This window comes from Symphalangus syndactylus, chromosome 21 (genome assembly GCF_028878055.3).
Source record: "Symphalangus syndactylus isolate Jambi chromosome 21, NHGRI_mSymSyn1-v2.1_pri, whole genome shotgun sequence".
Lineage (NCBI taxonomy): Eukaryota > Metazoa > Chordata > Mammalia > Primates > Hylobatidae > Symphalangus > Symphalangus syndactylus.
In genome coordinates this window covers 4,327,279-4,339,817 of record NC_072443.2, presented here as the reverse complement: position 1 = coordinate 4,339,817, position 12,539 = coordinate 4,327,279, and the positions used below count along the sequence as shown (strand labels likewise).

General features: G+C 35.6%; 1 protein-coding gene across 2 annotated transcripts in view; it reads left to right on the top strand.

Annotated features, from left to right (window-relative positions):
• Window positions 1-12,539, top strand: part of EPHA3 (EPH receptor A3) — a 375,121-nt gene that overhangs the window by 346,153 nt on the left and 16,429 nt on the right. For both annotated transcript variants that reach the window (XM_055259775.2, XM_055259774.2), the window contains exons 14-15: window positions 1,534-1,683; window positions 2,479-2,672. In XM_055259775.2, the coding sequence (XP_055115750.1) occupies window positions 1,534-1,683; window positions 2,479-2,672 (344 nt within the window). The remainder of the gene's footprint in view (window positions 1-1,533; window positions 1,684-2,478; window positions 2,673-12,539) is intronic.

The following is a 12,539-nucleotide window of genomic DNA, read 5'->3' as shown; positions in this document are numbered from 1 at the left end:
ATGAGACTATTGAGCTAACATTTATTGAGTCCTTACTATGTCCTAGGAAGAAGACTAAAGATTTTACTGAAATGTGTCGTTTAGTCCCACAACAATACTCTGAACCAGGACTATTACATTCTCCATAACAGATGAGGACACTCCAGCACAACAAGGCTTAGAAACTTATCTCCTAAGTTGCTAATCCATTTGTGTAAAGCATTATATTGCCCCCTTGAGCATCACTTCAAATCCAGTGGCATGCTATGAGGTCCAATAGAAATCGGTCACATTTTGATGAACATGACTTAAGATTTTGATGATGTGAGTTCTTCGAAATATCCATCCCTTTTTTTCTTATATCAAATATTGTACTTATCTTTCAAGTGACTTCACTTGAAATTGAGGTCACTTAATTAGTAAATGCCCTCCTCAGTTTCTCTAGTGAGAATCTTGGCTCCACGTTCCACATCACGGTGGCTTTCACTACTGTCTTACTACTCAGGGTAAGTTCCACGGACCAGCATCACATGGAGATTGTTGGAAATGCAGACGCTGGCTACACACTCAACGTCCTGAATCAAAATTTTCATTTTACTGGGAGTAAGCTGTATATGATTTATATGCATTATAAAGTTTGAAAAGCAACGTGCTAGATACCTATTTCGTTCTGTATTTAGTTTTTCAGAGTAACTCATTATTACTCCTATTTGCCTGACACTTTCCATCAAAAGAGCCAGTATGTTATTTATAATTGTTTCACCCAAAATAACTAGCATAATACTTCCTATATCGTTGACAATCAGTACATCTTTATTAAATGTATTTATTGAACTAAGAGCAAATTCCATAGAGATTACACTTTTATATCTCCCATAACTCATAAAATCAATATTATTCCCCTCTAAATTATAAGTTCTGAGAATGTAATTATTATGTCTATCTAATTTATATGGTGCTTGCTTACTATCCAGAAGACACTTCAATGATTAATGATGAAATGAAGCACGCAGTAAATTAATCAAGATGATTATTGTGTTGAAGGGAGTTTTTTAAAATATAATTTCATTTTATTTAGGTAACAAACACCTGTAAGTACTTATGTGTCTAAGTTCTTTACAAATATTGACTTATTCACATTCTGAACTTCAGTTGCTTGGTCAAGCATAAATCTAGATTAAATCAATAAAGGTTGATTTGTGATACCACTTTTAATTCTAATACATGTCATATCACATCTACTTCAGGTTGTTTTGTTGCAGATGATTAATTAACATGCCGTAATTGATATAAAATGTCAATATTTAAGCAATTTTCTTTTTTGTATATAATTTCAAAATCCTTCCAAATTATTTGGAAGTAAAACTTGCTGTAAATGGTATGCTACTTCTGGTTGGTATTAAAATAGAATAACATCAAAATGTTTTACAGAAATGCATATTCCATTTCAGAACAGAAATACTACGAGAAATTCTGTCCAGTTTCAGATTATGTTATGTATATTATATGTTTTATGTATTGCTCATTTATGTAGACATGATTTTATATTCAAAGGGAGGGAAGATCCCAATCAGGTGGACATCACCAGAAGCTATAGCCTACCGCAAGTTCACATCAGCCAGCGATGTATGGAGTTATGGGATTGTTCTCTGGGAGGTGATGTCTTACGGAGAGAGACCATACTGGGAGATGTCCAATCAGGATGTAAGTATTTGTGGTCTATGAGTTATGAGTTCAGATGAAAAGATCAAGCTGTGCAAGGAAGTGGAACATAATGTAACTGGGTGGCTCCTGGTTTGTAACATTGAAATAAAATATTTAGCAGCAATAAAACTCTTTCCAAGTCTTGCAAGGATATTATATTAATTGAATTGTTCTTACAGATTTACATATTTCTCTCCAGCAAGGGTTTAGAAATAAGACAAAAGAAACATTTGTAGTGAAAATATAACGAAATAAGTGACCAATAAGATAACCTCTAGATTCTAATACACATTGAAGTTTGAAGTCACTGCTTTACACCACTGAAAAGTACTAATAAACTAATAGTTACTTAATTTTACAGCACTTAGGATTTTATGAAAAAAAAATTACTATAATTTGGAAGGCACCATTTGAACTGTAGTATAACTAAAAGCTGTATAGTAATTTTGTCTATATTCATTCATATATGTTTTCCATAGAGAACTAGATAACCAAATAATAATTTCTTTATAACACCAAATTTACTCTATCATTTAACATTTCTTTTTATTTTAACCCGAAAAGGATCTTTACATACTCTCCTTTCCTAAATTGATGTTCTTTCAATCTTCCTTTATATAATATTTTAGGCATACATAATTTCTTATTTATTTGATCAGTTGTTATCCTTTTAGGCAACTGAAAATGAGATGTTTTCCCACTTACCTTTAAAATAAGCATATTTGTGAGCCCCACCCATGAAAACATAAAATAAGTAGCACTTCCTGGTTCCTGAAAACTTTGCTTCTCACACAGGTAATTAAAGCTGTAGATGAGGGCTATCGACTGCCACCCCCCATGGACTGCCCAGCTGCCTTGTATCAGCTGATGCTGGACTGCTGGCAGAAAGACAGAAACGACAGACCCAAGTTTGAGCAGATTGTTAGTATTCTGGACAAGCTTATCCGGAATCCCGGCAGCCTGAAGGTCATCACCAGTGCGGCAGCAAGGTGACACATTCAATTTGTTATCCTGCATTCACTCTGAAATTTGTGTTTTCTATCTCCAAGATGTTAATTTTTTTTTAGCCCACCCCCAAAATGCATTATTTGAAGCTTGTATTCCACAATATTAGAGAGATTTATTTCCCCTTTCTTTTCTAATCTTTAGAACTTATTCTCATCCTCCTTAATAGTAATGATGAAATTCTGAGATATTTTTTAACATCTATCTTGACTCTACATTCAGGCTTGTTTAAGTCTTTGGGAAATAGGAATACTGGCGGGGTGCAGTGGCTCATGCCTGTAATCCAAGCACTTTGGTGGATCACTTGAGGTCAGGAGTTCGAGACCAGCCTGGCCAACATAGTGAAATGCCATTTCTACTAAAAATACAAAAATTAGCCTGGTGTGGTGGCAGGCACCTGTAATCTTAGCTACTCAGGAGGCTGAGGCAGGAGAATCTGTGAACCTGAGAGGCAGAGGTTGCAGTGAGCTGATATCATGCCACTGCACTCCAGCCTGGTCAACAGAGCGAGACTCTGTCTCTAAATAAATAAATATACTGAACACATACTTCTTTTCACCCTTCATGAATAAAGAAGTCCTGATTCATCTTTCATTCAAAATAAAGAAAAAGAAATTATCCAAAATATTGCACTGGCTAGCAAAATGCAAATTTTCCCCAGTTAATTAAACAAATATTTGTCTAATCTACATTGCATATCAATTACTTTGCTAGACACCATTGAAGATAAAACTAAGAGTAAGATAAAGCCAGTGCCCCTGGACAACAACACGAATTTTAATACTCTGCAGCTATAATGCAATCCTGGATGCACAAACTCTGTTGAATTTTATGCATATTCCTCTAGGTTAAGAATCACCGAGTTCTCTCAGTGGTTAGAACAATGTAAATTAAAGTGTATCTACAAAGTACAGTGGAAAAAAGAAGGAAGAAGAGATGAATTTTGTCAGGGGCCATATAGGAAGAAAATAAATATTAATATATTTGGTGTCTCTCAGAGAAATTAAAGGCAAAGATATGTTGTTTAATAATTTCGATTCTCATTGTACGCATAAGAAAAAAATGTTCTTTTACATTTTGATAATGCATTCTCTTATAGGCTTTTAATTTTTCTTTCTGATTTATCACATGAGTTAGTACATATTTTATACTTTTGAAACATTCCTCTTGACAACTAGAGAGAGAAGCATTTCAGACCTATTTGGACCTCTAGCTATGTGCCTACTCAATGGCTTGGACTTGTGAGTTCAGTAATATCTTAATTGGAACAATGGAGTTTTATCAGTAATGATGACTTGTGGGTCATTCTGCCTTCTTTGCGTAACCAGTTGCTTCTCAGTATCGATTCTCAATTGTGTTAGTTTTAGGTCTCAATAATACTATCCCGCCCTGTTGTTTCCATTGCTACAAAGCTTAGTGACTGAAGCTGGCATTCAATGCATGGGAAATTCCTTGCATTTTGCCTTAAGTTATCTGTTTGAAGATCAAGCAGGGCGTGTGTGTGTGTGTGTGTGTGTCTGTGTGTGTGTGTGTTGGTGACTGAATATGTAGGTACATTACAAGTTTGATTAACCATGCCTTAGTATCATATTTTTGTAAAAAAAATCAATCATATTTAAAACAATACTTTAAGATGTCAAAAATCAATGCCCCTGAAATCCACAGGGAATAAAATAGCAAAATTTTAACATACAAACCTTTTTCATCCATTCTTCTGTCAGTGGATACCTATGTTGATTTCATATCTTGGCTATTGTGAATAACGCTGCAATGAACATGGGAATACAGATATTTCTCTGAAATACTGACTTCATTTCCTTTGGCTATATACCCAGAATGGGATTGCTGGATCATATGGTGATTCTATTTTTAGTTTTTTGTGGAACCTCCATACATTTTTCCATATGGCTGTCCCAATTTACATTCCCTTACATGCCAATGTTCCCTTTCTACACATCTTCACTAACAGTTGGTATCTTTTGACTGTTTGATAATAGCCATCCTAACAAGTGTGAGGTTCTAACTCATTGTGGTTTTGATTTTCATGTCTCTAATGATTAGCGATGTTGAGCACCTTTACGTAAACCTGTTGGCCATTTGTCTTCCTCAGAAAAAAAATGTCTATTCAGGTCCTTTGCCCATTTTTAATAGGGGTATTATTATTTTTGCTATCAAATTCTGTGAGTTCCTTATATATTTTGGATATTAGCCACCTATAAGATATATTGGCTGTAAATATTTTCTCTTCTTCTGTAGATTGCCTTTCATTTTCTTGTTTTCTTTACTGTGCAGAAAATTTTTATTTGATATAATCCCTCTTGTTTAATTTGGCTTTTGTTCCTGTGATTTTGGTGTCATCTCTACAAAATTGTTACCAAGACCAGTGTCACAGAGCTTTCTTCCTGTATTTCCTTCTAGCAGCTTTACAGTATTAGGTCTTTAGTTTATCCATTTTGTGTTGATTATATTGAGTGCACATTACCCTGTTTTTACGTAATAGTTTAATAAATAAAGTAGGAGAATCATAAACAAGATCTTAATATCAGTATATAAGAATCATAGATTATTTATTGAAAATAACACTTAGGAATCACTAAGATTGAATTTAGTAATGTCCTTAAATAAAACTATCCATAACTTACTCCATAAGGATAAATCTCTATCCCAAACTTCACAGAGACTGTATAGACTCTTAGAAATTCACCTGACAGTTTAACAACTAACAGGATAACAAACCTGTCCTTCCCTGGGCCATATGGTCCTCATTTTGTACCCTGAAGGCATTTATTTTGATCTTTACAGCATAGATAGTAATCACAGAAAAAAAAAAGACTTTACCTATCATAAAAACATTCAAACCATTTTCAGAGCTAACTCATGTAATGTAATGTAATGTAATGTAATGTAGGGGTATCTAATACCAGTTTCACCGAGAAAAGTAGTCTTACTATCAGATGATAATATGTGGGGCTGTGTCCTAGCATCCAAATTTTAACATATTTTCATAATTCACTTTTCCACTCTTATTGAAATATATCAAATACTTTTTCCTTATATATTTTTCTTTAATACATGAACAAGTTTGATGTATTTTGTCATAAAACATAATTTTAGAAAAAAATCAATATTTTCTATGAAAAGACAACCATCTCAATGTACAGAATATAAACATTTGGGCAATTATATTTATATTTTTACTTATTACCATTAAAATGCATGATGGGTTAGATTTTGTCATAATACATTTATTTTTAACAACCTCACATTACTAAATGCAACTATGTCAAGAAGTTTTTTCTTCTTTAGAAAATTTGCTTTCCTACTTTTGACAATGATTATTTCATCCTTTTCATAACTGATTAAGATGACCTCCTTCTTTAATTTTTAATGATGTCCTAGCCAAATGCTTTATTGAGAAAATAAGCCATTAGATGGGAACTTCCCACAGCAAAACAGAAATGTAGTGGCACCTGCACCTACCCATATTGTCCTTCTTTCTTCTGATTATAAAAGGAAGTATCCCTCTATTTGTCAGAGGCTAATCTTCTACTCTCCCTCTCTCCCTGTCTCCCTCTCTCTCTTCTGCATATCCAGGCTCTTTTTTTCTGTAGGATCATTGCCACAAACATATGTTCTATTATATTCTTTCTCATTATCTTATTCTTATCACCAGGGGAACCTGTTACACATACAAATATCCAGGTCTATCCCAAGAGTCTCCAGGAAAAGAGAATGGAGTGTGGATGTTTTATAAAAACTCCAGGTGATTTTTTTCTCCTCTGGAAAATTTAGGTGATATTGTTTGTCAATGTTACCCCTGCTGGCCCCACATCTCTGCCAACTACTTCCCTACTTCTCTAACGCTCTTGACAGCCAAACTTCTCAAATAATGGACTCACAGACATAAAGTCAATATTCTGAAAATTTATCAATTTTCTCCCCCTAGCCTGATCCTTCCACTGCCTAATTAATTGCATACACCAACAGCTACCCATTCACCTAACCAGGAATTAGAGCAACTCTTGGTAGCTCTTTCTTGCCCTCCACACTGTGATCATCTGGATCAATGAGATCTATCTCTACCCCTTTTCACTGAAAACACTCTCCTCATGGCTGTTTCATCTTCTGACCTGGACCACTGCAATAGGCTCCTAACTTGTCCTCTGCTTTGATTGCTGTCAAACTCCAAACATTTTTTTGCACAGCCTCCAGAATCTTCTTATCAAAACATATATGATACAGTTTCAGTCACCTGTTTATAATCAATATTGAATTCATGTTACACTTATAAAAAAATCTAGTCTACTTTTGATTGTTTAAAAAGCCCTGCTGGCTGGATGGAGTGGCTCAAAACTGCAATATCAGCTATTCAGGAGACTGGGGCTGGAGGATAACTTGTGGCCAGGAGTTGGAGACCAGTCTGGGTGTTAGAGCAAGACCCCTGTCTCTACAAATTTTTTTTTTTTTTAAATGGGCCAGGCATGGTGGTGTTTGCCAAAGATCCTAGCTACTCAGGAGGCTGTAGCAGAAGGATTGCTTAAGTCCAGGAGTTTGAGGTTACAGTGAGCAATGACAGGCACTCAGACTGGGTGACAGAGCAAGACTCTGTCTCTTGAAAAAAATTATAAATTAATTAAAAAGAAAATTTTAAAAAGCCTCGCTTCTCCAATGTTATTTTATTCAAATAAATTTTATTCAACTATCTTTATATAATACAATGAGATGACTATAGTCAATAATACCTTAATCATGTATTTTAAAATAAATAGTTTTTTCAACCACTCTTTATTTATATTCCAGTCTCCCATGTGCAAGGCACTGGATAGACTCTGAAGAAAAATAGAGGAAAAAATATGATCCATGCCCTCCTGAAGCTTACGTTATAGAAGATGCACAGTAAACAACAGACCAGTACAGACCAGAGGAAGGAAATAAGTAAATGGCCGTGATGGGCAATAAAGTAGTAGCTGGGAAAGGGTTTGAGGAGTTGATGTTTGAGACCTGTAGGCAGGGAATGAGCCAGCTGTGTAAACCCCCCTCACCAAACAGAATATTCTTGGCACAGGATTAAAAAATGCAAATGTCTTGAGATGAGAAAGGGTTTGGAGAATTCTAGAAAGTGGCAGAGAATAATATGACTGAAGGGAGTCTGTCATGAACCTAAGGAGGTAAACAGAAGCCAGAGCACTTGAGGCTACACAGGCCGTGGTGAGGACTTTGAAATATTTTTCAAATGCATGAGGAATTCATTAGGCATTTGAACCAGAGAAGTAAGATGATTTGATTTATATGACTGCTTTGTAGAGGGAGGAGCAAAAGTATGAGGAGGTGGGGGTCATTTTAACCTTTCGACTTGTGCCACCTTCACCTAAACAATACTCTAACCTCAGTGGCCACTTCTAGTTCCTTCAGAAAACAAAAGCATTTCAGAAGATTGTAGCACATGCTGTTTGCCTTATCTCAGATTCTCCTTTGCACCTTTCTTCCTTAAGGAAGCAACTTACACATCATGTATGTATTGAGTCATTCTGTGGCAGTGCCAGCGAAATAAAGTTTAACCTCATTATTCTTTTACAGAGCACCATCTTCTCGTTCTTCATCACTATTTTAATTCTGTTTTCTGTGTTTGTGTGTGTGTATTCGTTTTAACTATCCATTTTCTCAATAAACTCTAAGCCCTGTGAGAGCACACACCAGGCTTCTCTTGTATTACCAGTGCAGATTGATAATGGGTGCTCAGTAAATATCGCCTAAATACCTAATAAATATTTGCTGACATCCATTAGTAAATTTCCATTTCAAAAGATGCAATTTATAGAAAAAATTCCAGTGTTTTTCTGTTCTCTGAACAGATTTTTTTTTATAGGCATTGATCATATGGTAAAAGCCTAAACCTGTTCTCCTAAGCAAAATTCTACATGTGTACCTTTCTGTCAACTCAACTCCAGAAATACACTCCTAAAAAATATAATAGGAGACTTCAAAACTGAATTCGTGGCTGGTACAAAGCATGCAAGTTTCTGAATGATATAGTTATTCAGATCAGTGCATAGAACTGTGTTTACACACATACCCTGTAGTGTCTTTTAAGAAAAACAACATCATTCTGATAGAAATGATGTTTCTTCAGTCTTTCTGGATTTAGTAAGTTTTATGGTCAAATTTTATTTTTTTCTTGGTGGCTAAGTACCTTTTGAAACTAATTGTTTGAATTTAAAAACGTTGTTGCATATACTGCAATAGAAGTCTTTCTATAATGCATCATTTCACTTTTCAGCCTTCATTAGAGTTGATGATTTATAGCAGTATCATTCTCAAAGAATCTTCCACTTAGAGTGTCTCCATGAATATCATCACTGGAAGTGGGGAAGGTGGAAAAGCTGATGGTCAGGGTGGGCCAGATCAAACAATTACTTAGATGCTGCAAAGAATGACGATAAGGGAAGGACAGTTAAATTAAACTTTGTGTTATGCTTGTTCCCTAGTAATTGATTACTTTCTCTAAAAGTAGAGTAAATCAGAGGAGATGTGAGGGTTTTAAGTTTTGATTGTACATCAGTACAAGGCTGCAGATGGTTATTCAACAATAACCTTGTGTGAGACATTATGTTAGGTCCTGTTATGATTATATAGGTAACAGGTGTAGCTTCCACCCTCAACAGCTTATGTTTTAATGTGGAAGAAAAAAGAATATTCAGAAAACTATCATACCCTTCAGAACATGTAATTATTAGAGCAAAAATAAAAGGAGCTTGGGAATCCTGAGGGGAGGTGAGTTTATTTTTATATTTGGAGTTTTCTGGTATTTGTATGTAAAAGGGACTTTTGGATAGTGGATGAAATTTCTACAGGCAGGTAACAGGAAAACAGGCTGGGGGAACACTACAGAAAAGGGAAGACACGCAAATAGGTAGGATACTTCCAAATCACATCACATTATACAGTTTTGCTAGACTATAGGATAAAAAAAGGAAATTATGGCGAAAAGCCTGATAGATCAGGGATCCTCAGCCCCTGTGCCATGGACTGATACCAGGCCATGGCCTGTTAGGAGCCAGGTGGCAAAGCAGAAGGCGAATGCCGAGCTGGTGAGCGTTACCGTCTGAGCTCTACCTACTGCAGATCAGCAGCGGCATTAGATTATCATAGGAGGGCAAACCCTGTTGTGAACTGCACACGCAAGGAATCTAGGTTGTGTGCTCCTTATAATAATCTAATGCCTGATGATCTAAGGCAGAATAGTTCCATACTGAAACCATACCCCACCACAACCCCATTCGTGGAAAAATTGTCTTCCATGAAACTGGCCCCTGGTGCCAAACAGGTTGGGGACTGCTGCGATAGATGATTCGTCAGGTTATGGAAGACTAAATGTCATTTCTAGACATTTGGGCTTTTATCCATAAGGAAAGGGGAGACATTGAAGTTACTTAAGTGATGTGTTGCTCTGTATGTAGGGAATAGTTATTTGGCAGCTACTTCTGAAAAGGGCAGGAGTTGAAGGGATTCATATGAGAGAATTAGGATTTCAGTAGTCTAAGAAAAGGATCTGCTATGGTAGAGCAGGGAAAGTAGACAGTGTGTGAATTCAAAATGTTTTATTAAAGTGAATTCTATAAGACATAGTGACTGAGATGTGCAGAGTGACAGAGAAAGCATCAGAGAATACTTCTGAATGTGGAGCCTTTGAGATCAGCCTTCTCATTGACAGTGGTAGGAAGAACAGAAGGAAGAACAGGTCTGCCACGCAGATAAGCATTCTCGCCAACAGTCAAGAAACTAATTTATTTTTTTTTATTTTTATTTTTTTTTGCATTTTCAATTCTTTATTTTTATTTTTTTTTTACAGTGTAATTTTTTTTAATGAAAACCAAGCAACATTCATTAGCCCATACTTCCAGCTCTTGTGTTCTTTTTTTTTCCTTATTTATTTATTTTATTTTATTTTATTTTTATTATACTTTAGGGTTTTAGGGTACATGTGCACAATGTGCAGGTTTGTTACATATGTATCCATGTGCCATGTTGATTTCCTGCACCCATTAACTCATCATTTAGCATTAGGTGTATCTCCTAATGCTGTCCCTCCCCCCTCCCCCCACCCCACAACAGTCCCCGGAGTGTGATGATCCCCTTCCTGTGTCCATGAGTTCTCATTGTTCAATTCCCACCTATGAGTGAGAACATGCGGTGTTTGGTTTTTTGTCCTAATTTAAATGTTTGAATGCCTCCTGTTTCCATTGTATGTAACAAGGTTTAGTGTCAGCCAATCCAGATTTTAGGCACCTTGTAAGGGGGCTGTGGAGCCAGTTAGTGACAGGAAATGGCAATACAAGAAGGAAAACAAATATGAAACATTCATTAATATCTCAGAATGTTAACTCACTACGTTGACTTCCACCAAGAGAGAAAGAAAATTCCCTTTATTTTGAGCTTTGGAGAGCAGTACCACTTATATCACAGAAGAGTGTGAAATGGTAGGTAGAAACAAGGAACAATCAGGGTGATGGGATGAGGTTTAGACTACTGCAGAAAACCACATTGTGAGAGACCTAATTGTAAAATTGGATAATGAAAAGGCAAGGCAAAAGAAGACGTGCATAAAAGAATGAAAAAAAAAAAAAAAACTCTCCTCTCTTTTTTATAAGAATCAAAGAAATGTTTCTTCTTTCTTCTCTCTCTTTCTCTTTTTCTCTTTCTCTTTCTTTCTCTTTCTTTCTTTCCTTCTTTCTCTCCTTCCTTCCTCCCTCCCTCCCTCTTTCTCTTTCTTTCTTTCTTTCTTTCTTTCTTCTTTCTTTCCTTCCTTCCTTCCTTTCTTTCTTCTCTCTTTCTTTATTCCTTTCTTCCTTTCTTTCTTTCTTTCTTTCTTTCTCTCTTTCTCTCTCTCTCCCTTCCTTCCTTCCTTCCTTCCTTCCTTCCTTCCTTCCTTCCTTCCTTCCTTCCTTTCTTTCTTGACAGTGTTTCACTCTTGTCACCCAGGCTGGCATGCAATGGTGCCATCCTCCACCTCCTGGGTTCAGGAGATTCTCCTGCCTCAGCCTCCTGAGTATCTGGAATTATAGGCAGTCCCCACCATGCCTGACTAACGTTTGTATTTTTAGTGGAGATGGGGTTTCAGCATGGTGGCCAGGCTGGTCTCGAACTCCTGACCTCAGGTGATCCACCTGCCTTGGCCTTTCAAATTGCTAAGAATTCAGGCTTAAGCCACCACATCCAGCCCAAAGGAATGTTTCTTAAAGATGTTCTTGATAGAAAATGCCACCATGAAAATAAATAGAAAATAGTCTTAAATAAAAATATTCTTTAACTTCCCAACACATTGTTTTGTACATATAAGAGAAATACATTTATGTTTTAAAAACATAACTTCTAGATTTAAATAAATTTATTCACTTATTTTTATAAATGAAGCTAAATTAAAAATTAAGACCAATAACAGAAAAATGAGAATGTGTTCCTATTCAAGTAGTAAGATACCCTTTTTATTTTTGAAGATACCAGATTTTTATTATTGACAATACTAATTTTGAAGAGATGTTTGTGTGTGCATATGCGTGTAAAATGAAATAGAGAAATAACTTCTTAAGTTCACAGAATTTCCACTAGTCAGGTTATTGAATTCTTCTGTGCTATTGTAAATTGATAAAATTCAAATTCTTGACACAAAAAGATTAGATAATGCATTCAAAATATTTAGAACGAGGTTTTAAATGGAAGACAACAAAATTCATGACACAAAGACTTAAGCAATATGTTTAATAATATTTAGAACAAGGTTCTGCAGACCCAATTATATTTAGTTAATTTTATTGAAATGTTTTTAAATATATTGTTTCATTGCATTGATCACT